This window comes from Panthera pardus, unplaced genomic scaffold (assembly GCF_024362965.1).
Source record: "Panthera pardus isolate Hobbes unplaced genomic scaffold, ASM2436296v1 HiC_scaffold_10, whole genome shotgun sequence".
NCBI lineage: Eukaryota > Metazoa > Chordata > Mammalia > Carnivora > Felidae > Panthera > Panthera pardus.
This window is the reverse complement of record NW_026526655.1, coordinates 73,339,757-73,367,521: the sequence shown is the minus strand read 5'-3', so window position 1 is coordinate 73,367,521 and position 27,765 is coordinate 73,339,757. Positions and strand designations below refer to the sequence as shown.

Below are 27,765 nucleotides of genomic sequence, written 5' to 3'. Positions count from 1 at the left end.
TCTCTCAAAAATAAATAATAAAAATATTTTTAAAACATCTTAAAAAAAGGTATTAACCATGAACTGACTAAAATTTAAATAAAAACTGAAAAAAAAGAAAAAGAAAAAGGTATTAACCATAAAAAGCCATCGAAAACTAATAAAACACAAAAATATTAAATGAAAATAAAAACTTGTAAATTACTTAATATGTTACTTTGCCAAATCAGATTTTTAAAAAATAATTAAAAATGCAACCAAGCAATGAAAATGTTGTTTATAATGTACTTTATTATTTGCACAAGAGGGAAATATACTGCATGAGTAATCCTAAACCATACATGGTCCTAAAATACAGTGCACAATCACTTGCACCTAAACCCCTTTCAAATCTAGTCCAGGTTCACCTTTCCTGAGATCAGGGCATAAAAGGAAATTGTAGGAAAGAGAGGCACCTGAGGGCATATTTGTATGATGTTGCAGAAAGAGCCTTAAATGATAATCCATGGCTGTCCCTTATTTGCAATTTTTATTGTTCAGAGCAAGTTAGAAATTGTTGAAAGCTAAAAGTAGAGGGGCAGCTGGATAGCTGAGTGGGTTAAGCAACCAACTCTTGATTTCGGCTCAGGTCATGATCTCATGGTCTGTTAGATCGAGCTCTGCATTGGGCTCATAGCTGGGAGTCCACTTGGGATTCTCTCTCTCCCTCTCTGTCTCTGCCCCTCTCCCATGTGCACATGCATGCTCTCTCTCTCTCTCTCAAAATAAACTTTTAAAAAATAAATAAATAAACTTTTTATAAATAAACAAATAAAAGTAAAGTTGAATTCATATCTCAGGGTTGTTATGAACATTACATGAGGAATGCATGTAAGCTATATACCACATTGTCCAAGAGCATTCAATAAATGATAGTTGCTATTCACTACTAGTAATAGTTGGAAGATTCTAAAAACTATTCAGAATGTTATTTATTTTCACATTTACTTTATAAATATGACTTTACTTCCTGGAAATTCAATTTTCCAAAACTAGAAAACACACATACACATATGCATAACTTCTAACTAACCTTTAGCTCTGTAGAGGCAGAAGCTAATTTTTTTGCTTCAGTCAATGCATGCAATTGTTGATAGTCTACTGGTTTATACTTGGTACTTCTCATTCCATTTTTCAAATGGAACATCAGATTGTCTGTTTTTCATCAAAAAAAGAAAATGACAAAGAAATAGTATCATATTATTGGAAGTCTAAATATAGTTATGGTAACATTTTGGTCTTATTTTTAATTATTTTTAAGCAAAAACAAGAATAAATATTACAACACTCATATTATACTTGAACCTCTATCTCTAGAAAATTTAAAAATATCACCAGTATATTTCTTGCATAAAATTACTTTTAAAAGAACATAAAGGGAATATTCCCATTTAAGTAAATATATTGAGAATTTTAGAAAATTATAATGCCAAGATACAAAGTATGACCATTCTTTTTATTTAAAAAGTTTTAGGCGTCAGGGCACCTGGGTGGCTCAGTAGGTTAAGCATCTGTCTGATTTTGGCTCAGGTCATGATCTCACGGTTCATGAGTTCAAGCCCCGCGTCAGGGTCTATGCTGACAGCTCAGATCCTGGAGCCTGCTTTGGATTCTGTGTCTCCCTTTCTCTCTGCCCCTAACCCACTCACACTCTGTCTCCGTCTCTCTCAAAAATAAACATTAAAAAGAAATGAAAAAATTTTAGGCATCAATGGTGAATATTTAAGTTTCATCTTATGAATGAAATTAAGTAGATTTTTTAAGTCATAGCTGCATTTCTAACAGAAAAATTGAAATAATTTCAATTAAATTTGAAAAAAATTGAAAACAAAACCTAAAATTTTAATGGGCCAAATAGGAATAAAATGATATAAAATGACCAAGCAGCCAATCTCCATCCAAATACATAAAGTGTCCTAGTTTAGTATGATATTAACTGTTTTGATAAAGTAAAACATAGGTAGGAGGTATTCATAGGCCAAGTAGCATAAAGCATAATAATCTGAGTAATCCAAACAAAAAAAAAATGCACTTTTGCCTCAATTATATGAATAAGTAAACTGTGTAATGTAAAGTAATTGAGATTAATTAATTATATCATGAATCTCATGACTTTAAGTAGGCTTCAAGTGATTTAAGGACAAGCACAGTAAAAGAAAGTATGGTTATCCTCATCACTATTGGAAAAGATTAAAGCATGCATTGCAAGGAACTGGAGAAACCTTTAATATGACCAAATAATGAGCTTTCCATTAAAATTTTGAAAATCAACATTCCAACTTTACATCATGCATCATCCACCATAAATCATAAAACAGATACGGAAGTAGAAAATAATACCTGGGCTATCATTTTTCTGAATCATCATGAATAGCTGGTCTCTTTTATTCATGTCCTCCATATCTGTCAAATAAAAAAAGACAGCTAAATTTCAGTGTTATTTTCCAAATGTTTTTAAAGATGGGTTAATCATACTGTTTTTTAAAACAAGGCCCAGGACTGGGTGCCAGAACTCTTTGTATTTAACTAAAATTTACTTCTCCACCCTCGAGAAGCTTCCTTCCATTAGTTTTTTCCCTCTATGCTTTTCCTGTTCTTGATCTCTCCTTTGAACCTCCAACATTTTAATCCCTTTCTCTTGGATTGCCTTAGTGACTGATATTTTGTGATTTAAAAATTGTGTAAGCTTTATCCTGAGTTCCTAGGAAAAAGAAGCTACATAAATTAAAGAATAAAGCAGTTAGCCAAATGACTCACTAGTAACATTAAACAAATCAGCATTTGTAGCAGACACTAGGATGTGCCGTCTATTTCTAGAAAGCACTTGATTCCCAGCTGTCACTTCCTTCAGGGTTAGACTCAGTTTCAGAGAGCTACCTCGTCCAAAGGTATACCATTGCTGGGGCAGCCTATACCCAATGACTGAGCAAGGCAGAACTATAAAGCCCCACCAGTTTGGGCCCAGTGTGGGTCACCCTGATGGGCAATATTTGATCCAGATCTTCTGGCAGGGTTGACCCAGACTTTATCGGACCTACATTGAAACTGACTTTTTCATCTGCCCAATCCTGCTGCTGCTTCTTCCTTTCACAGGTTTGGATGCCTAATGAATACACAGCACCCTAAGCTCTGCCTCAGTGTCTCCTTCCTGAGAACCCAACCTGCAATAGCACTGAACTGAACTGACATCTTTTTTAGGGCACCTCTGGGGCTACAGACTAGTAAAGTGGTTCTTAAGTAACAGTATCCATTTTTCACAAATTTTGTTCCATATCCACTAGGTTGAACTACTCACATCTAGTAGCTTTTGCAAAACTAACCTTGCTAAATGGAAGAGAAAGTAGTACACATACACGACTTTGGAAACTGCCAAGTTCCCAAGAATCATGGTGATTGCCCACTAGCTTTTGGAATATAGGGATGAACTCCAGTGTATAATAACTTCTACAAGGAATCCTTGTTTCAAGCCCTCAGTAACATTGACAATCCTCTCTATAGTCTGCTTTCTACTGACACCTACAACTTATGTTAGGATTCTTCTTTTTGGGGGGAAGATATTGCACATCCAATCTATCAACCTGTACTGCCTCAAGCCACCATCACCACCCGCCTGATGGCAGCAGCAGTTCCACTTTGTACCCTTATAGTCCATTCTTCAAACAGCAGCCTGAGCAACCCCTTTAAAAACTCTAGTCTGACCCTGCTGAGTCCCTTCAATGGCTTCCCATTTACTCTTTAAAATAGTGCCCAAACTTCTTCAAGAGGCTTATAAGGCCCTCCAAGACCTTGTCCTTGGTCATCTCCCCATTCTCACCTCATCCACACATTCCAACCACACTGGTCTTTCTATTTCTCAAACATACCACGTTTATTTTGCCTCAAGGTCTTCCCACTTGCTGTCCTCTCTACCTTACAGACATTTTTTTTCCTCTTTTTACCTGGTTGGTTCCTACTCAGCCTTCAGCTACACCAACATGTTGTTCTTCCTCAGAGAGACTTAACCAGACTTCTCCGTCTAACTAAGGGAGGATGCCTTGTTTCTCTCTCATCCCATTCCTTCCTTTCCATAATAATTTGTATCAGTCTTCACATCTGCATGTTTCCTGATTCAATATCTGTCCTCCTCCACAAACTTGTGGCCTGTGTGTGTCTTACTTCTGATTGTATTCCTGGTATCTAGCACAGGTAGTAAATGCTCAATAAATATCATTTGAGAAAAACAATGAAAGGTAGCTGGCAGTAGCTCAATGTCTTCTAGCCCCCCAGAAGGGCTGCGATAATAATTCCTTAGTTCATACTATACCCTCTTTCTTCCAACAAAAAACTTTCATTTTTTATAAGTCTGCCTTAATAGCATAGCCTACAGGAAGAAATGGCACATTTACATGCCCTCAGAGGCCATCGGGTCAATGAGAGAGTGAAAATCATAGGGACTGCAGAAAACATGAAAAACTAAAAAGCATTCCATGCCCAAAGATAATCAAGTACATCTTTTTTTTCCTTTTTTCTTAACAAAGGTACTGCACAAATAAAGTGAGTGTCCAAAACAAATGGATGCTGCACTTAGCAACCTGTCTGTGAGCTCTGCCTACCACATCTCACCTCTGGTTTTCATCTCAATCTCCCACCCGTCTGAGCTGACTATCCCCATCTTGGAGAGACCTCGCCAATTCTTTAATTGATTCACTTTAGGTTTTCCTCAGTGGGGAGCCCAGCCCCCTCAGATTTACGACTCATTTGTCTTGGGATTTAGATTGCAGGATCGAGGCTGTGAATCAAAGTGGGGTTTTGCAGACTCCCTTTAGGTTACTTTGATCTAACATTGATTAATTTGTTCCTCCTGATGTTCAGAGAAAAGTCATGAAGTCCAAACATTTCTCACCATTTCTACATGGTTCAAATATTAATTATGACCATAAGAAACTTATAATATATTCTGGGGGCACCTGGGTGGCTTGGTCGGCTAAGCGTCCGACTTCGGCTCAGGTCATGATCTCACAGTTTGTGGGTTTGAGCCCCGCATTGTGCTCTGTGCTAACAGCTCAAAGCCTGGAGCCTGCTTCGGATTCTGTGTCTCCCTCTCTCTCTCTGCCCCTCCCCCACTCATGCTGTCTCTCTCTGTCTCAAAAGTAAATAAACATTTAAAAAAAAATTTTTTTAAAGAATACATTCTGGAAATCAAAATTGCAAAAAAAAAAAAAAAATACTACTCTGCCTTCATGAACTTGAAATCTAGTTTGGTTGCAACTGTACAGAAGATGAATCCAAAACACTTCTTGACCTACATTCTTTAATATTTATATATAAATCATAGTTACTTACTACTTACCTTTCAGGGATGTTGAGGACCTCTGAACTAAATAATTATTAAAGTGAGATAATATAAAACTGATTTAGTTATAGTGTTTTTTATATCAGTGGATTAAATAAACATTCAGATTCAGAATCTGAAAGGTTTGCATAAAATTTAGCTCGTCCAACTTCTCATTTTAGCATGAGATGGTTGGCAGCCCAGAAAAATGACCAAAATCACAGAGAACTTCAAGTCCTAAATCATACTCATAACACAAAAATCTCTGAAATTGAAGGTTTATTTCATAATCACTATTGTGGCCAAATCCAATCTGAGCTGAAATCATTTGGCGGCAAATTTGACCCAGACTGAAGTTTATTCTATTTAATGTGGACATTCATGCATTTGTGCAAAAGTGTCAATATGTTTCTGTATGGGGTGCTACCCAGATACCATCGGTCTTAAGGAATATAGGGCAGATGCTCTATATCACAGCTCTAAAAATCTGAAAAATTGACACTACATCTGGCACCACAGACTTCAGATAAGGGATTATGAAGCTGTACTAAAACAAGCAGCCTCTGATTCCCAAACAAGCATATGTCATCTAGGCCATTTCAACTTTATGCTTACTAGTGAAATTCAAAGTGGCTACTTCAGCTGGCCATTGAGATGCTTTTGGCTGAGTAATGGCCACTCGAACAGAATTTTCCATGTTACATAATTTTAAAGCTTTCACAGTTTTAGAAATTATTTCATGTTCACATTACGTGACATTTTAGAAATTGCTTATGAGTATTATCAAAATGTTAAACATTTTACAGCTATTCAATTACTGAAAATATTTTCCAGTAATATGTTTCTATGAGAAGATTCTTAGAGTGTAGGAAGAACGTTTTGATATGTAATGTAATGATAGCTTTGCGGTAGCTACAGGATTGAATCAAGATTTTAATATAAAGTTAATTTTTACAGACTTGATAGAGAATCTAAACTCAAAAAAAAAAAAAAAAAAACCATGACCTCAACTAGTCTCTATGGGGTAGGTAAGCTTCTCTAGAGATGAGAAAAAAATAGCAAAGAGATCATTTATATAACAAGGTAATCTTTTTACAGTGTGAAAATTTGTATTCCTCTCTTTGCTGAGAAAATCTCTTTTAATACACTAAGGAAGAAAATGTCAGTTGTACTTAGGCTTAAAATTGTACAATGCATGGATAATTTGTGAACTCTAAACTGTCTAACTGTATAGATATGTAGATTAGCCAATCATCCTGTGAGGGTAAGTTTTCAAAATTGATAGGGCTTCTGCCAGGCCAAACAGTGTGAGGACAACACCAACGTGGAAAAATATCTTGGATGTAGCATCAAATTATAACCTTTTTCATATGAAAGATCTCATGACATTTCAAACGTTAATTCAAATACTTTGGCCTAAGTTTAAGCAATATTTTTCTAGCATGCAGAATTCCCTTTTAAATTCTAAGCAGAATGGTGCATATTACTTCCATTATGAAACATTTTATATTGTAGTTAGCATCAAATAAAAATATTGTCCTGGAAAAACTAATGGAACCAAGAGCGAATCCATGAAGGTTAATAAAAATATTTAAATAAAGTGTTCAGTTACATAATAAATATCTCATATTCAATTCAAACATAATGGAAAAGCTCAGACTCAAAAGAGCAACTACAACTAAACGAATAAAAACAAAATCCCTAGGAAGAAACTGTACAAGAAGTGTGTAGCACTCATACCCTAAAAACACCCACAAAGGCTTATTAAAGGAAATAAAATTTAAATAGAGAAAAATAATTCTAATTTTGTGTACCAAATATTTAATAGTGGCAATTTGGGGATAGCAGGATTATAGTTGATTTTGGTTTCCTCTTTTTGTTTGAGCAGAATTTAGAAAATATTTTTTACACGAAGAAGAAATATATATTTTAAAAAATACTGAGCAGGGGCAATAGTTATTTCACTATATATGAGGGGAAAAGATACCACAATTTCTATATTTTACCAGTCAAAAAAGAAACTGGATTTTATGACATCAAGAATCCTTTAAGATGTGAACTTGTATATATGAGTATAATTTTCCATACTAATACTGAATTGACTTATTTCTCACTAGTCTTTCTATTAAAAAATAGGATATGTTAAGTACATTTGTAGAATTTTATAGAACTTGAAAATGTTAGCATTAAAATACTCACAAGGTTATTTTTTAATGCTGTATGAGGAATAAATATATTAAACTCTTCTTTCAATTATTAAAGTACTGGCTGGGGCATCTGGATGATTCAGTCAGTTAAGGGCCCAACTCTTGATTTGGACTCAGGTCATGATCAGAACTTCGTGAGATAAAGGCCCACATCAGACTCCGTGCTGACAGCTAAGAGCCTGGAGCCTGCTTTGGATTCTCTCTTTCTCTCTCTTTCTCTCTCTCTCTCTCTCTCTCTCTCTCTCTCTCTCCCCCTCCCACCCTGCTGTCTCTTACTTTCTCAAAAATAAATAAACATTAAAAAAAAACCAAATGCAATCATGATACATATATAGTTCTCCCCCATCCATGCTCTCTCTCTGTCTCAAAAATAAATAAACGTTAAGAAAAAAAAATTTTTTTAAATATTTTACCCTTAAACTGCAAAAAAAAAATCCATAATCAGACAAAGGAAATCTACAAAATATCTGCCTTTTTCACAATTCATATAAATTTGCTTTTGAAGCAAATTCTACATACAATCAACCTTTCTGTTTATCCCTATTTTTATGTCTATAATATCTCAAAGAGGAGAGTCTAAATCAACCTCAGTAATGAAAATGATTAAAATAAAAATCTACTTATCCAATATGCTTTTCAATAAAAGACTGGGGAGCAGAGTAAAGTAGAAAGAACACAATTAATTGAAGCAAGGAACCTAGAAGTTTCTGAAGGACTTTAGAGTTCCACAGAGAGTGGAAGTAACTTCAGGGGAGCCTCTCACGCTTTTATTCCTGCTACATCCTCAAAGCTGTTTTAATCATTTCAAAAGCACAGGAGAAATTGCATATGTACCTAGTTTAAAACAGTACATAGTAAAAACAAAGGGTGGGGGATGAGGAAAATTTCCAGACATTGAGGAAATAAGGGAATAGATAAATTCACAAAGCTCACATTTATAGCCTCAGAAATTCTGACCTGAAGCCATAACAACAGTTTCAAGCTTTGGGGAAATTAGGTAATTATTTATTTATTCACATTTATTTATTTGTTTGTTTATTTTAGAGAGAGAGAGAGTGCACATGCATGAGCAGGGGAGAGGAGCAGAGAGAGGGAGAGAGAGAAAATCTAAACAGGCTTCATGCTAAACACAGAGCCCAATGTGGGGCTTGATCCTAAGACCCTGGGATCATGACCTGAGCTGAAATCAAGAGTCAGACGTCCAACCGACTGAGCCACCCAGGTATCCCTACATTATTTGTGAAGAAACACTATTTTGTCCCCAGTTTTTTCCATAAGGGTGCAACCCATCAAAGAAGAGTATTAAAAGTGATCCTCTGTTGTGAAAAGATTCACCACTTGCCCTTCTTGACTTGCCACTTTGGACATGCTTAAACTGGAGACTTTGTCAACCTTCTTCTGATACAATTTGGGAATCCAGTTCCTCATCCTATATATCTGGACTTGAAGTTAGAAGCTTATCTGCTTCCCCCCATACCTTTTACCCTTAACGTTTCTGTCAATAGAGGAGTATCATATAATTCACCACCTCCAAATCTCGTGTCAATTTTTGTGGTAGCATTTTATCCATTCTCCTGGCCCTAGCTACCATCACACAAGTGCCTGAATGTGTGATGCCTCAAAACCTCCAATATTTCTGATCTACCAAATGTTTTCTTTTGGCTTTCCAGACAAGGTTCAAATTCTGTATAGCTGACAATGACCTTTTAAATCTAGCTCTTCTCTATTAGCCTCTTCCTTACCCATTACCCTATATGCACACTACACTTCAGCATTCTCAAATTATTTGAAGATCCCTGAATACACAATGCTGTGGTAGACAGAACAATGACCTCCCCCAAAATGTCCTCATCCTAATCCTCAGCACCTTTTAATATGATATGATATGTGGCTAAGGAGAAATAAGGTTGCAGCTAATCAGTTAACTTTAGCTATAGAGATTACCCAGGTGGGCCCAATGTAATCACAAGTGTCCTGCAAAGAGGAAGGCAGGAGTGTCATAGTCGGAGGAGGAGATGTGAGGTGAAAAGCAGAGGTCAGAGAGAAGATGGTTTTGAAGATGCTACTCTTCTAGCTTTGAAGATGGGGGAGTGGGGCCAGACTCAAGGAATGCAGGCAACTCTTAGAAGCTGGAAAAGGCAAGGAAATGGATTCTTCTGTAGAGCCTCCAGAAGGCATGCAGCCCTACTGAAACCTTGATTTTAACCCAGTGAGACCTATTATGCACCTATGACCTCCAGAATTATAACATAATAAATATGTGTTGTTTAAGCCACTAAATTAGTAGTGATTTGTTATTTAGCAATAGGAAATTGACGGTGCTCTTTCACATCTCCTTACCTTTGCGCATGCTGTTACTTATGCTTGGAATGCCTTTCTCCACCCCTGCCTCTCTGGCCAATGCCTACATACGTTTCAGTCTCATTTTAAGCATCTAACTGGAGCTTCTCAATACAGGTAGAGATTATTTATCTCTTCTCTTGTGCTACTATTGTACTTTTGTATATCCCAGCTGATGCAGTTATTCATTTATTCAATGTTTATTGAATATCTATTAAAGACTAGACTAAGGGATATAGAGTTACTCAGGCTCTGCAGAGAGACCTGCCCGAGGCATCTTCTCTGAAGTAGCCCCTTTCACCCTCAATCACTCTTTATATCCACAATCTAATTATTTCCCTTCATAGCACTTAACTATGTGGCATTATACTATGTATTCATTTATTTATTTGCTTATTGTTCACTTCTACAACTAGGATGTATGCTCTATAAAAGCAAGGCCTTTAGCTGATCATCTCTATTTTTCCAGAGGGCCTAAAATAGTGTAGGTCATATACTAGACACTCAACAGGTATTTGCTGAAAAAGCATCAAGTGATTGCATTACAGATCATGAGCCTGCTCCTAAGGCATGGTGCTATTAGAGGCAAGCACATAGTTTTTACATCCTCTTTTCCAATTTTTAAAATCTAGGCTCACTTGTATGAGATGAAAGTTATTATCAAAAACAAAACTCCAAACCAAAATGGTCAGTGCACTGAGGTATATGTCAAGAAGTCCTACTTTATCTTGGTGAGTTTCAGCACTGATTGTAAGTTCATGTTAACTTATAGTTGAAGGTGTCCCTTGATCAGCTATTCAGCTGCCAATCACAGCACATAACACATTTGTGTCATCTTACCTCTCCAAGAGTTTGGGTAAGAAGGCCATGCTTTGCAAAGTACACACAAATTATCTGGTCTTATCTCCAACAATATACTGTTCAATGAAAAAAAGCAAATTTTACCATGATATTTACCATATGATACCATTACATAAACCTGCAAAGACACATACACTGTATTGCACAAACACACCCCACACACATGCATTCTACAAAGGAAAAAAGTCTAAAGAATATACAAATAGTCCAAACTAGAATGCAGCTGGAGGTTGGTTTCAAAGGGGACTCTGATTATCTGTAGTGAAATCTTTGCTTTTTTACAAAGAGAATGCATATATATATATATATATATATATATATATATATATATATATATATATGTAATTAAGAGCAATAAACATAACTCCCAAAGATCTTATTTCTAAATAATTATATTATCTATTGTAGAGTTAATACAATTACATTTGAGTTTATAAATGATTATCCAGTGGGTTCTGCTAGTGAGAGCTCCAGAGCCTAATGACCCAACCCCACCCATTTCTGCACCTGCTAACACTTGGACTACTGCCAAAGGACCTTGACACTCCCATGTTGTAACAACCCTGTGAAGCCCAGCCTGAAACATCCAGTTAACTTTATCTTTAATTTTGAATATAAGCAAATAATTTCCATACAAATTTGTTGTGCCTTGTACAAGAAATTTCTTCTGACATTTTCTCTAACAAAATGATTCAAAATACAGTATTTTTACATTTTAATTAATAGCCACAAATGCACTGCTCATTCTTTTGATTACAAGTTTGTTCATTAAAAGACTATTAACATCAAGGCCATAAGCAAGGTTATAGAGTTCAACAATTAAATGGATTTTTGATGTGCTTTCTACTATTACTGCTGAGGAAATTGTGTCATCTTAATTTTAAAATTGTGGCAGACATAGCTTGGTGCTAATATCCATTCTCCCTTTTTTTCTTTCCTAGCAGAACCCACTTTTGTTCAGGATTAAAAGATTGGCCTTCCTTGATATCCCTGAGACGCTAAGTGACCATGTGACACAGTTCTAGCCAATGGGATTTAAGCAGACAGAGGTCTGCTGGGAATTGGGGGATAAGATTCGTCTTTTCATATGAGCACCACCCCTTCTTCCCTGTCCTTCCCTCCTTTCTCTTAGCCTGGAGATGTGGATGTGAAACTGGACATGGAGAAGCCATCTGTGACTATGTAGTGAGGATTAGGATGAAAAATGTATACTAACTATCCCAGAGAAGAAAGCCAAAGGGAGCTTGGGACACTGATGATAGCAAGAATGTGCTGCAACAGCTGTGGACTACTTCTGTCTGGGCTTGTTGTTATGAGAAAAATAAATCCCAAGCTTCTGCAAAGCAGGTTTTATAACTTTTGGCCAAACAAAATTCCTGACTGATACAGAAAGGGAAAATATGAAGCACCCAAGAAGTTTTGATGCCTTTTCATATAAAGGAGTATAAAAATTCTTCTAGAAAAGTACCCATCAATACAGGCACAGGATAAAATACTAGAAAATAATACTGTTGTTGCTTTTCAATAATAGCATGAGAAAATCACAGCTAGAAAATTTTCCAACTCCAATAGAGTTTCATTTACAGTTCAACATAGCTGAAAGAGAGTAGGTAAAGTGTGTAGGTGATTCTGGAAGGGGAAAGAAAACAAAAATCGCAACCTTAATTTCATTATCAAAAAATAACACAGAAGAATGTATCTGTGGGTTTTCAATACTCCAGGATAAATAGTTTTTCCACAAAAGATCAACCATGTGAAGAGGAATTTTCTTTTTAAATGTTACGAGATTTTTTTTTTAATTTTTAATAAAAAAATGGCCATCAACCATTCTTTAACAACAAACACTACAAAACTATGTTTAATGACAGTGCTTAGAACACAGTAGCACTAATACATTTTGAGTGGATGAAATAATTATAATGGGTGGGAAATATTAATTCATTTTTGTGTAAAGGAAAGATCTCTAGTCAAAGACATGAAGAAATGAAAGGAAAAGATTAAAGGAATTAAGATAAAGTTTAAAGTGGGGGAAGAAAGTGTGAAGAAAAAGAACATTAAAAGGAACAAAGAAAGAGAAAAATATTGTGTTCATTCCTATTTTCTATTTCCTATTTCCTATTTCTAGTTCCCTCGAGTTTGGTCAAAAACGAAAGCATCCTCCACCCTACAAAGTCAAACTCACAGTTTGGATCAGCTGCACTGAAGTGGTTAGAAGTTTTATTACAGTGGAGGGCAGGTAATTTTCCAGCATCAAAGGTGGGCCCTAAGGCAGGTGTGGTGGGATTTCCATTGGCAGGAGGCAACTAACTCAGGATGAACAGCTCCACTCTGGAGAAGAGAGATGGAACATCTGATGTGAACAGATGGACTGAATGCAGAAGGTGTAGTGAGAGATGTCAGTCTTTTCCTATTTCGATTTTTGTTTCAACCTAGTTCTTCACACAGAAAAGGAAAAAGAAATCCTCCACTATCCTCTCTTTCATGTTCTCCTTCTACAGGAATCCATAGTCTCTGAATAAACTTGAAAGTCTTTGTATGGAAAATCCCAGTAATGTCTTATGAAATCTGGGCAGGGTGGGTGGGATGGGTAGAAGAAAAATAAACTTCTCTCCCTTAACAGTGAAAGAAGAGGGGCACCTGGGTAGCTCATTCCATTCAGCGTCCGACTCTTGATCTCAGGGTCGTAAGTTTAAGCCCCGCACTGGGCTCCACACTGGGTGTGAAGCCTACTTTAAAAAAATAAAAGTAAAAAACAAAAAAAAACAAGAGTGAAAGAAAAGCTCTGCCTAGGGTGGTGGAAGAGGAGGGTAAAGCAGAGGGTGGTGAGAGGATCAATTGTCATGTAATACAAGGACAACAATACAAGAATTTGGCTGCATAGGATTTTCCAGTTGGCTTTAAAAATACCATCAAAGGAATTTGGTCCAAAATATAATGGTCAGTAATAAATAAAATATTCACTAACATATGATTACTACCTGTCAGTGGCAATTGAAGACATGGGATACATGAGATATCCATGCAATGGGAGATTTTAAAAGCTGGTCCTGTAGAAAATATTGCCGACAACATGGGTTTGTTTAAAATATAATTGAAGGTGCCTGGGTCGCTCAGTCAGTTAAGGGTCTGACTCTTGATTTCAGCTCAGGTCATGGTATCTCAGTAAGTTTGAGCCCCATACTGACAGCGTGGAGCCTGCTTGGAATTCTTTCTCTCCCTCTGTCTCTGCCCTTCCCCCACTTGTGCACATGCACGTGCTCTCTCTCTCAAAATAAACTTTAAAAAATAAATACATAAAATAAAATTTAATTGATATGAAAACAGCACATTCTCAAAATTGAGATATACATTAATTCTAGAGTAGTGCTGGGCTTTGGAGTAAGACTACAGAAGACTGAATTCCAACTCACCCCTTATAAGTTATGGGACTCTCAGCAAATTAATTAAATGATAGAAAACACTTCATATTGTAAAGATGTCAACTCCTCCAAATTTATATACCTCTACTGAAATCCTAGAAGTTTTTTTGGTAAAATTAGCAAGCTGATTTAAAATGTGTACAGAAATGCAAAGGACAAAGGATAGCCAAGGAAAGCTTGAAGAAGAGAACAAAGCTGGAGGATTTATAGTGTTATGTATCAACATCCATCATGAAACTATAGTAATTAAGACAATGTGTTATTGGCACAAGGATGGATAACTAGGCCCATGAACAGTACAGAGAGGTAAGAAACAGATCCATATATAACATATAAGGTCACCTGATTTATGACGGAGGTGAGTCACACTGTAGTGTGCAAAGAACAGTCTCCAGTAAATGGTCCTGGGATAGCTGGATGTCCATATGGAAAAAAATGAATCTTGACCCCCCTACCTTCCAACATTAACAAAAATCAATTCCAGATGTATTGAAGATCCAAATGTGAAAGATTAAAAAATGAAGCTTTTAGAAGATTATATAGGAGAACATATTCATGACCTTGGAGTTGGCAAAGATTTCTTAAATAGTTCACCAAAAACAAGCTAATCATAAATGGAAAATGTAGTAAGATGGGAAATACTAAAATTAAGAACTTCTGTTCATCCAAATACACCATTAAGAGAGTAAAAAGGCAACACAAAGAGTGGTTAAATATATTTGTAATACATATATTCAATAAAAGACTTGTATCCAGAATACAGACACATTTAAATGCCTACAAATTAATAAGAAAAAGTCAGAGAACCCAACAGAAAACAGGGCAGAATACCTCAATAGACACTCCACACACACAAAAAAAGATATCCAAATGGCCAATAAACATATTAAAAGGGTTCAACTTTATTCATTAAGAAAATACAATTTAAAACCAAAATGAAATGCTTCTATAAACACACTGGAGTGGCTAAAATGACAAAGACAGAGGAACGTCTGGGTGGCTCAGTCGGTTAGGCCTCTGACTCTTGATTCCAGCTCAGGTCGTGATCTCAGTTTGTGGGATCTGCGCTGACAGCATAGAGCTTGCTTAGGATTTTCTCTCTCCCTCTCCCTCTCTGCCCCTTCCCAGCTCATGCGTGCTCTCTAATCTTTGCGTGTCAACTAATCTTTAGACCCCATTCAAGTTTTGTCAATTGTTCCAATAATGTCCTTTCTAGTAAAAAAAACTCCAGTTCAGGGGCGCCTGGGTGGCTCAGTCGGTTAAGCATCTGATTTCAGCTCAGGTCATGATCTCGTGGTTCATGGGTTCAAGCCCTGCACTGGGCTCTTCCCTGACAACTCAGAGCCTGGAGCCTGCTTCAGTTCTGTGTCTCCGTCACTCTCTGCCCTTCCCCCGCTCATGCTCTGTCTCTCTCTGTCAAAAATAAACATTAAAAAGTTGTAAAAAAAAAAAAAAAAAACCCTCTAGGTCAGAATTAAGCATTGCCTGTAGTTGTCATGCCTCTTCAGTCTGAAATTGCTACTCAGTCTTTCTTTGACTTTCATGATCTTGATCCTTTTGAAGATCACAGACCAGTTATTTTGTAGAAGGCTCCTCAGTTTGAGTTTCTCTGATGCTTCTTCACAATTAGGCTATATGTCTGTGGCAGGAATGTCACAGAAGAGATTTGTGTCCTTCTCATTGCATCCTATCACCTGACTTCCTTTTGTCCGTTACTGATGATGTTCATTTTGAACACTTAATCAAGGTAGCATCCACCAAGGTACTCCACTACAGAGTTACTCTTTTTCCCACTTGTAATTAGTAAGTATTTTGTAGAGACTTACTTTGAAATGCTATAAAATCCCTACATTAAAAATTTAATTTAGATATTTATTTCGCTCAAATGTGTATAGGTTTATTTTATTCAGTAGGCTATAATCTGTTACTGTAATTATTTTTTTTAAGATTTTATTGTTAAGTAATCTCTATATGCAACATGGGGCTCGAACTTACAACCCTGAGATCAAGAGTTGCATGCTCTACCAACTGAGCCAGCCAGGTGCCCTATTACTATAATTATTTATTTTGATGTTCAAATTATCTTCATATTGGCCAGGAGAAGACTCTTCAAGTTGGTCTTTGTGTTCTACATGTTTTAAAAAACAATACTCATTTATTAGCTCACAGATCTGTAAGTCAGAGGTCTAGTATAGTGTGCTAAATTCTTGGCTGAATGAAATCAAGGTATCAACCAGGCTAAATTTCTCTGCAGGTTGTCTGGACAAAATTCACTTGCGAGCTCATTCTTACTGCTGGCTGAATTCAGTAACTTGCAACAAAGGACTGAGGTCATCATTTCGTTGCTTATTTTCAGCCAGTGGTCACTCTCTACAACTAGAAATTGCTTTCATTCTTTTCCATGTGTCTTCCTCCATCTTCAAGACCACCAGTAATAATCATTCTCATGTTAAATCCCTCGCATGCTTTGAATCTCTTTGACTTTCTCTGTTTCTGACCATTAAACACAGATTTAAGGGGCTAATGTGATAATATCAACCCACTCAATAACCTCTCTATGGTAAGACCGACTGATCAGGGACCCTCATTACCTCTGCAAACTCCTTTTGCCATATAAAATAAGAAAATCACAGGAGTAATATCTCCTCATATTCATACTCCTGGGGATTAAACAAAGCATGCACACTGGGGGGCAGGAAGTCTTGGGGGCATCTTAGAATTCTGGCCTACTACTACTTACTATGTAAAGTGTTAGAACAGTGCCTGGTACATTATAAACACTATACATGCATTAGCTGTTATTATTATTACTATTACTATTATTATTATTATCTAAAAAATTCACAAAAATCTTAAAAATAGCAATGACAGTAATGACAAGGGTGTAGTGAAATGACACCTCCATGTAACATCAAAGAAATATAAGCTTCTTATTAGAAGCTTCTGGTGATCAATTTGGCAATGTGTATTGAAAGCCTAATATTTCTGCTTCTAGGAATTCATCCTAAGGACATAAACAGAGGTAAACACAAACATATAGGAAAGAAGACATTAGTTATAATATATTTATAATAATAAATACTTTAAAAGAAACAAAAATCTCCCTTTAAGGGTTCGATTAAATAATACTCAATATATATTGCTATTCAAGGGAATAATATGTAGCCTTAAAAATATAAAAACAAAAAACAAAAATACATGGTATGAAAATTTTTGAATGAGGAGGGGACACACTCATGTTAGAAGAGAAGGAATTAGAGGTTGCAAAATTGCCTTTGTAGTCTTATCCAATTTTAGTACAAACACCAAATGGATTCCTGCTTTTCTTTATCTCTCTTGAGCTGTGTTACAGTTAAACACCTATGGCACAGAAAGATGGGTATTAGCCTCCTCACATTGCTGTAGGTCAAAGAAGGTTCCTGCTGACCTCTTAGGGACCCCCTAGAGTGTGAGGTGGCCCTCTGTCAAGACAGGGTCACATGAAAAGGGAGAGAACATTCTCTGACACCACCTCTCTGGTCATGCCCATTTGCCAAAACAACGAGGGCATCCTGAACAAGAAGGCTTTGCATTACCTTCCCCACCCCCCCCACCCCCCCCACCCCCCCACCCCCGCTTTTCTGTACTGCTGCCTTACCCAAGGCCTTAAATTGCAAAAGTATGGTCTTACTTACTCTCATTCCTAATGTATACTCCCCTTTATACTAAATTGGTTAAGTTACACTCTCAGCTTAGATTTTAGAGTAGGACTTTTGGTTGGTTTTATCTATAGTGAGAGTCATTCGAGAGTAAAAACTATATATTAAATGGGGTGAAGGGGGAAACAGAAGCTAACAATTATTAAGAGAGCACCTATAACTCTTTATAACACCATGAAATACCTACTATTAGTCCTGTTTTAGAGGTTAGAAAACTGAGGCCCAAAGGAGTTAATTAACTTGTCCAAAGGCATACTTCTAGGAAATGGTAAAAATTGGTGTTAAAGCCACTGGTTTCACACTTTTACCAAATTCCAATGATTCCTGGTGATTTCTGAGACCAGGTAGGTAAGTAGGTAGATAGATGGAGAACACACCAATTAAAAAGCTCCCTGGGGAGCGCCTGGGTGGCTCAGTCACCCAGTCAGTTGAGCATCAGGCTTCAGCACAGGTCATGATCTCATGATTTGTGAGTTTGAGCCCTGTGTTGGGCTCTATGCTGACAGCTCAGAGCCGGCAGCCTGCCTTGGATTCTGTGTCTCCCTCTCTCTCTGCCCCTCTACTGTTCACACTCTGTCTCTCTCTCAAAAATAAATAAAGATTAAAAAAAATTATTTTTAAGCTCCCTGGGGTACCTGGGTGGCTCAGTTGGTTAAGCATACAATTCTCGATTTCAGCTCAGGTCATGATCTTACGGTTCATGAGATCAAAACCCTGCATCAGGGTTCTGGGGATACCCTACTGGGGATTCTCTCTCTCCTTATCTCTGCCCCTCCCTGCTCATGCTCTCTCTCTCAAAATAAATAAATAAACATTTTTTTTAAAAAAACCCTAAGAATGTTAATGATTAGCCTAGTTTAAGACCTACTATATAGTACATATCACTGCTTCCCTATGCCTGAAAGCAAATTAGCCATATGCAATATGATTATACTGCAGATTAATTTTTTTCTCCTAAGCTTTTTTCAGCTCCAGCCTCTTAGACTCTTACTCTCAAATTAGCAGATACACTTTTAACTGGGGCATCTAGATATCACCACAAGTTCAGACTGAAAAAAACTTTCCCCTTGCTCTCTGAACCCAAAGACAGATACTCTAAAGTCCATGTTTAGAACTAGCATCTTTCTACAGAGCCAAAAACTGCGGACAGTTTCTTCTACCTATTACTATATAACACAAGTCTTGATAAAAGTCAATATCCAGGCCTCTGAAGATACCAACTGTCCATTTCTTCTTCAGGGATTCCCCCTACTCCATCCTTCCCAGATTCCTTCTCTGCAATCACCTTCATTTACTTTTAATTTGCATCCATCTTTAGCCCTAGCCATCTGCCCCACTTATGTTCTAGTTTTTTGCCAATCTATCTTTGGTAATCAACTCAAACCCATTGTTATATCTGAGCTATATAACAAGTATTCTTGCGGGGAACAAAAAAGAATGTAAGAAAATATATATGGTTAAGTTCTGTGTTCTTTTGAAATCAGTCTTTGAGTACTTCCTTGTCTTCTGGAATAATGTATTGTTCCAGTCTTATCTTGTGCTTTGCTTGTCACAGTCCCGGAATTGGCTATTTTTTCCAAATGGCTCTGGTTTCTTGGAAGATGGTATTTAGAAGTTAAGATCTGGCCCCTAGATGTGCTCATGGCTATTGGGATATCATTGCTCCTTGACCCTCTCTATAGGCAAAGCTAGAAGTACACACAAACACGAGCACACACACACACACACCTACCTCTATATTTATTTCTATTTCTATTTCTCCTTAAAAATTAGATAGGTAGGTAGGTAGGTAGGTAGGTAGATAGATAGATAGATAGATAAAGAGAGAGAGAGAGAACATACCATGCCAACTGATATCTCCAAATGCAATACAACAGCATGAAGTTCATTCTCATTTTGTCCTTTTCTGCATTTGTAACTCCTTACTCTAACAATGAAAAACTCAGCCCCCATTACTCTTCATATTTTGTTATTTCATAAGCACTTTATATATACCCATCTCTCATCTCTGATACCATTCCTCCTCTACACAAACTCCTTCTTCGACCTACTTGGGTTCCAACATTCTACAGAATATATCTCCACCACTACCATATAAGTTCCAATATTTCATGTCAGACTAGACCCTTCTAAATAGACTTCTTCCACTCTGACTCCCCCCCTGGGTACCCCAGCCCACTGCATAGATGTGGCTCCTCTGGTTGGGTTTCAAAACCTCATGTCAGGCTGCCCTTCCATATATATTTACACTCTACTCCCCCTGCTTGAGTTCTAACACACTGCAGTGGATCACTCCCATTTATAGGTTCTCCTCCACAGCTTTGCTTGAGTTCTGACACCCACACAAGGCTGCCCCTCCACATGGATGCGGTCCTTATTTTGGTTGGTCTCTGACAGCACAGGTCAGCCCTCCCAAATGAATCCTTTCCTATCTGGGGGGATATTTCATCAGGGCAATGTGATACCCTGAGTCACTGCAGTTCCCTCCCTATTCCAGTGTAGAGACCAGTCTTGTTCTGCCCTTTCGAATGGCTTCAGGACTGATTGTTTAGGAAGGGAAGAGAAAGAAGAGGAAATTGGATACAGGAAACATTGCTGCCTTCCTAGGTAATGTACCTTAACACAAATTCTTGACTTTATTCCTACTACCATTTAAGTTTTCTATTGACAACTCTAAGGATTTCTGATATATAAATTAATTTATCCTATAAGCAGTCATACTCTTAAAGACCAGTCAACATTTTCTCAAGTCTTTGTATTCTAAGAAATTAAAATCTATAATCATCAAATTAATAAAGGTAATTACTTTTTAATGATCATAATTATAGGGATGTAACCAATGACAAAGAAAGCCATTTTTCCTTCCAGGGAGGGAAAATATCATACCACTCAAGAGTGTGAGCTCTGGAGCTAGAATATTAGATTTAAACCCAGCTCTGAGGCCTCTAGGAAGTTCCTTAACTTTTTTGTGCTTCAGTTTTCCCATCTGAAAATAGAGGACAAAAATGGTACTTCTTAGAGTCATAAGGACTATGCCAGATAATACACAAAAATTTCTTACAAGAGCATCTGACATTAAAAAAATATCATTAAAATACTACTTATTAATGTTACTATGAGGGTACTCCCAAATACTTGAAAATGTGCTCACAGACTCTGATTCTCAGACCCTGATTTGAAAAACAAGATATTAAAATGTAGACTCTGGGGCCCCCTGGGTGGCTCAGTTAAGCGTCCAGTTCTTGATTGGGGCTCAGGTCATGATCTCACAGTTCATAAGATCAAGCCCTGCACTGGACTCTGTGCTAACAGCGCAGAACCTGCTTGGGATTCTCTCCCTCTCTCTCTGTCCCTCCCCTGCTCAGGCACTTGAACGTACTTTCTCTCTCAATAAATAAACAAACATTAAAAGAAATGTAGACTCTGACACTTAGTTAACCGCTTGGCACTTATGTCATAATAAATCAGTGAGCACAAAGATAGGCACTAAAATTGTATGAATGGATTTAAGACTATATATTTACCTCTTCCTTAAAGACTGTGTTTGAAATAAAAACATGAAATATTTAAATTCTCTTAGAGAACTTGTAAATCTCCTATTATATGTTGGTGATCTCTAGTGTGAGAATAACTCCTTAAAACATAATAATATATTTTCATTCTCTCTACAACTTGAGGTAGATTAAAAAGATTAAATAGCCCTCTAAGAATTTTAGTTTAGCTTAAATAGACAGGCTTTCTTTCAATTATTCTAAATAAGAATCACCTAGAACAAAAAAAAAAAAAAAAAGGAAAGAAAAGAGAAGAAAGTTTATGTGTGATGGAATTCATGCTAATCAACTGCAGAACACGAGAAAAGTATGATACAGTTAATTGAGCTGATCCTAGATCAACTCCAGTTTTCAACCCTCATTCTCTTACAAGCGAGGTCATTACGCTTTCAAAAGCACTTATCCACATCTTCACAAACTAATTAAAGAAAAACTTCATTTATAAATAATTTCGCCAGAGTCACGTGTAGAGTGCTCTGTATGACTACTACCTTACGTATTTAGATTCATTCTGCTCTCTGACTCTATTATTTTCTCAAGATTTAAAATGTATTTCCAGGACAAGTTTCTCACATTTTCTAAACTCAGTGCAAAAGTTTATGTGGAAGAGTGAAGATGAAATATCCCGCTCTAAAAATGGGCTGGCACCTCCTTGGTCATAGTCAGATAATGTCATTGTCAAACCTTGACTCAGGCTAGGCTCTGCTGTGGCTCATGGAAAAGGAGCCTTAATTGTCCAGAAACAGAAAGGAAAGACTGTATTGTTCATTCTCATGCTTCAATATGCATGCGCTTCTTTAGTAATCAAGGTCATTTCTTAGCACTTATTTCAGAGAAAATTCTAGTTGTCTGCGGATTGAAGGTGTCCCACTTTATAAAAGAAGTTATTTTAAGAACTTTTACCCTATTTACATGCTGCTTGGGAGTACAGTGGATATAAAATAACCGCCTTTGTCCTTAAGTGAAAACCTTTCAAAAGCAGCAGGAAGATTTAATACAGCTATGGTGTGTGTACTCTTGAAACTTGCACATTATGTGGCTCACTTCCTCCCAGACAGAAAGCTGGAAGGGGAATCCCTGGGCAGGCAGTCTTCACTCAAGACAAGAGGATAGAAGGACTAAAAGGCATATGAAGTCCAAAGAACAGGAAATCTCAGCCAAACACACCAGGAGGAGAGTTAAGAAAGAAAGACAAGGCAGGGAGATCCAAGTTCACAATGAGGAAAATGATGCTGAAGCAAAGCAGATGGGGATAGAAACAGGAGGGTAAGAAAAGAGTGGTGGGATTGCACATTAATTGCTTAGAGCACAAGTTTTTCAAGCCCTTTCCTATAGTCGAACTCTTCTGTAAACAAAATTCCTTTTCCAAGATTGTAAACTTAAGGCCAAAGAAAGTTTGAAGTCAGTCTTTACCCGGTGACTAAAGTTCTGAAACATAAAAGTTTAACAGCTGTCATAAACCATGTTTCCCACTAAAAGAAACCAGTTTGCACTGAGTGTGTATGAAGCCAACATGCTGAGAGATGGAGGTAGTGAATTCTTTTGAGGCCCACAGTGAATCTTGCCCTTTCCTTGGCCTCATTCGTTCTCCCTTTGTTGGTATTCCTGAGCCAACATGTTGTTTTTTGTTTTGTTTTGGTTTTGGTTTTTGTTGTTGTTATTGTTGTTTTTGCCTAAGCTAGATTGCATTGTAACTAAGAATCCTGACAAGTACACTCAGGTGATACAAATGTTTGGCAGAAAGTACTTTACTGTGTGCAGAACCCTTCAGCATCTCCACAGAGCAACAAAGTTCTCCAGATCAGAAACTGAAAGTCACTGCCCCAAGTAATACCTATTATTTGAGACTTGTCTTCCTGGACAGAAATAGGTGTAATGTATGACTAGGGTCAAGGATGAACCCACACTACTTCATTCATTCATTCAACACATATTTATTGCATTCCTGTTATGTGCTAGGCACTGTGTACTAAGCATCTGGTCCACAATGGTGGACATGCTCCCTGCTTTCTTAGTACTTACTAATGGCCTGGTGTGCTCATGGGCAGTGAATTACAGAAGACAAGGCTCTCTCTGCTATTGATGGTGGTTACTCTTTCATAATAATGCAACAAAAATATTAGTATTCAAATGAATATTTGATATTTATCATGAACATTTAATGAAAAGATCAATATTATTTGCGAAATGCCTATATTACCAGTCCTAAGCCATAGTAGCTCAGCTTATAACTACCATCAAATCTCACAGAACATTTAATCAAAGTGACATAGATGAATTAAACATTTGCCACAGAGTAATGAGGCTTTATTTTATACTACTAGTTATTGAAATTGTTTTTGTTCCTTTCTAATATTGAGAAAATCTTTCTTTACTCCAGAAAACATAAGTTAATTGCTAGCCCATATTGCTTTCCTTAGCACTTAATATTATTACTTAAGAATAGAAATGATTAAAGGATCCCCCTATTACAAACCAAGATCTTCTAAGGGTAACTAATCTTTAAATAGTAAAACAATTAAGTCCTAAGGTGAGATTTTTGGTGTAGAATCATGACATCAATTTGAAAAGTTTTTGCCACTATATTGAAGGACAAGGCTGGGCTTGCCAGGTTATGCAAGTATAGTTGTAATCATTTATCAGAAAATACTTTGGGGACTATGACCACACTAGAGACAAACAAAACCATTCAGGAATGCAGGTGACTGTTTCAAAGTTCCACAAAGTTTCCACAGTCACAGAGGCACAAGTGGAAGGTATGAGAGGATAAGACTTGGATGAGAACTTGCGCAATGGGGTGCACTTCTAAGGTAAAATCACAAGGAGAATCATCCCAAATTCTTTCCTTTCACTGGCAGTCTCTCTTTTCCCAGGAAGCGATGACCTCACCAGACATAGTCCCATTGCAGGGTCAAAATTTCGCTGATGTACTCAGACACAAATCTACTTCCTGCATCTGAGTCATCTGATTTTTTCATCTTGGTTTCTCACCTCTAGTGTAAGGTTGCACCAGTACCAGTTTAAAATAGAAGAAATGATTGAGGTCTCTTTGCAGGGCATTCACCATCCTGTACTGATTCTTCCACTGATTTATTCCCTCACTCAACATTTACTGAGTGTATACCATGTTCTGGTCACTGTAATAGATGCTAGGGCCACAAAGATGGGAAGACACAGGCTGTATCCTCTAACAGCTCTGAGATATGGTCTCTAAATGCATGCTAGTGCTAAGTTTTTCTAATCCATACTCTTAATAAAATTGTTATGTTCTGTCAATAATGGATATTTACCATTTGCAAATTCTTACAATTATGATAGGCGATTACTATTATTGTACTCCTTTCATCTAATATCTCAGGGCAAAATAAACCCTTAGGATAATGTTCCCAGATAGCAATTGTTGATGTAAATCTATAATTTAAATGATCTTAATAATTTAAATCTTCTTGAAAATACGGGAGGTGCAGGGTGCTTGGGTGGCTCAGTCAGGTAATCATCCAATTCTAGATTTTGGCTCAGGTCATGATCTTACAGTCCTTGGGTTTCAGCCCCATGTCGGGCTCTGCACTGACAGCAGAGACCCTGCTTAGGATTCTCTTTCTCCCCCTCTCTCTGCCTCTCCCCTATTCACCCTCTTTCTGTCAAAAATGAATAAACGTTAAAAAAAAATACAATCAGGTTGGTACCATTATTGTTTTTACCTATAATGCGTTTGCTCGCAGGGCCACTGCATATTACTGCATACCACAGGCCATCCTACTCCTTAGGAAGTCCTCACAGAGGTACAGAGGAGTCAGCACTGATATTTTCTTGTCATTTGTTGTACCTACATTATAAATATCATTAGGAATCCAGGGATTTTGTAGGAATGTGTTTAAGGCATTTGTCCATTAAAAAGGTTAGGTTTAAAAAAAAATTTTTTTTAACGTTTATTTCTGAGACAGAGAAAGAGCATGAGTGGGGGAGGGACAGACAGAGAGGGGGACACAGAATCCAAAGCAGGCTTCAGGCTCTGAGCTGTCAGCACAGAGCCCGACGCAGGGCTCGAACTCAGACAGCGAGATCATGACCTGAGCCGAAGACGGACACTCAACTGACTGAGCCACCCATGTGCCCCAGTTTTGGTTTTTTAAAAAAGCTAGCATAATCTGTAAGCTCTCGTAAAACCACATGAAAGTAATTATAACATTTCTGAATATGTTGCATATGAGAAAATGAGTGACAGCACACTTGGTATAATGGGGGAACTGAGTGAGGGTGCCAGGATGTATCCATGCATTAAAGATAAGACAAGTTTACTTTATTTCCTTATGTTTGAAATAAATATAAAAGGAAGATCTAACATTGCCTTCCTGCGCCTTCCTGCACGGAGTCAACCTGCACTCCACCTGGAAGAACACCCGTCTGCACCGTGCGGCAAAGATCCTGACATCTGAGGTACCAAAGCACGAAGGGCAGACAGCCTCATTTCGCTTGAGGTGGAAGGCCAAGGTGGAGAAAGGTAGGACTGGTGTCATGTAAGGTGAGCCTGAAAGAATATTAAGGTGGTTTCATCATGTATAGGGGGAGAGAAGGCCTTAGAAGACACAGCTATTAAAATCAAGGAGCACAAGAGCGGGACATGTTTGGAGGAGTACAGACAGGCAATTCTGTGTGGCTGCAGGTGAGGGGGCCAAGTGGGCAGCTTTATATATAGACAGAGAAATAACAGATGAGAAGAGGATTGGCAGCAATCTGCTGGTGCCAAGAACACTGATGGCTTCAATTTAGAAAAGGGCAGCCAAAATTAAATAGATGAGCTGATGAGAGAGCAGATCACAGAGGTGGATAGATTTTTAAAGAGAAATCATTGAGGAACATGTCATATTAAAAGACACAGCCATACAGCAGCTTTCTTGATAACTAAATAAATGGCTCTTATTTCCTTGAATATCACAGAGAGTAGGACCATAAAAGCCTTTCCTAGTACCAGATATCTGTGGGTTAGACAAATGGAATAATTACATAATAAATTTGATTTTAAAGGATGCCACGATCATTTTGCCTTTAATGGCCAAAGAGCTTTCTGAATTCTTAGCCCCCGATATTCCTCTTTGTAGCCTTGTTATTCTTCAAAATGTCTAAGGGACTCTGGGGACTGACCAGTGAGAGGTGTGTGGGTTCAAATAGCCAAGTGAGTCCTTGTCATTGAACTGTATCCTACTTACAATCACCATCTACCAGTTTTGCATTTATTTACAAAAAGCAAAGCTAACTATTCTACATTAATATATGCATACATTCAAACTACTCTTATGTGAAATTATCATATTACCTACCTTAAATATCTTACAATTTTATTTGTCAATTATGCTTCAACAAAGCTGGAAAAAAAATACTACTCTTCTATTCCTGGAAAATGCAAACTTTTGCAGAAAGACAATATACTATAGTTAAGGCAAAGCAACAATTTACTACTAACAAATGACCAGGAATTTCAGTTGAGGATCCCAGGTAGCATCTGAACCACAATAAAAGAATAAAAATATTTCATTACTAGTTTCCCAAATGGAAGAAGGGAGAAGAAAATAGAACTATTCTGGGATTGCCAAAAAGCACAAAGAGGATTCATGTTGCAAGGAAGCATGAGCAAATTCTACAAGGGTTGGCACACTAACCATTAAGGGGATGTTTTGGGCAAAGCTGACTAATAAATAACAGTCAGTCCTGAGGCTTAGCAGATGTCAGGGAACTCTTAGCATCAAGTCACCATGAATTCTTCCAACTCTTCGCACTCACTCTTGCTTGCAGGAAATAAGAAATCTGGGGAAACCCTACACTCCATAAGGCTCCAAGAAAGGGGAGAAAGAGAGAGAAAACCAACCAAAAAAGTCAGCTCTTTTGTTGCTTCCTTTCTTGTGCCCTATACCCCACCACGTCCCCTCTCATTAAAGTAATTCCAGATTTAGCTCATAAGCAGTAAAATTTGACCACCTTATTCTTACCACACATTGACAACTAAGAATTTTTTCACTTATTGTACTTCAATAATATAATTCCGTTGTTTGTTCTTCTTCTAAAAAGAGTTATCTTGGGGCGCCTGGGTGGCTCAGTCGGTTGGGCGGCCGACTTCGGCTCGGGTCATGATCTCGCGGTCCGTGAGTTCGAGCCCCGCGTCAGGCTCTGTGCTGACAGCTCAGAGCCTGGAGCCTGTTTCAGATTCTGTGTCTCCCTCTCTCTGACCCTCCCCCGTTCATGCTCTGTCTCTCTCTGTCTCAAAAATAAATAAACATTAAAAAAAAATTAAAAAGAGTTATCTTATTATAAAAAATTCAAACAATACATAAAGCGTCCATCATAATCCTATCCCTTGGAAAGAGC

The 27,765-nt window shown here is 37.4% G+C and overlaps 1 protein-coding gene across 2 annotated transcripts in view; it reads right to left on the bottom strand.

Annotated features, from left to right (window-relative positions):
- The window catches only part of CCDC148 (coiled-coil domain containing 148), a 247,003-nt gene that overhangs the window by 177,496 nt on the left and 41,742 nt on the right, over positions 1 to 27,765 (bottom strand). The window contains exons 2-3 of one of the 2 annotated variants that reach the window (XM_019456947.2): positions 2,359 to 2,421; positions 1,052 to 1,173 (exon numbers count right to left, since the gene is read on the bottom strand). In XM_019456947.2, the coding sequence (XP_019312492.2) occupies positions 1,052 to 1,173; positions 2,359 to 2,419 (183 nt within the window). In that variant the 5' untranslated portion in view covers positions 2,420 to 2,421. The remainder of the gene's footprint in view (positions 1 to 1,051; positions 1,174 to 2,358; positions 2,422 to 27,765) is intronic. The other variant, XM_019456966.2, reaches the window with a different exon arrangement.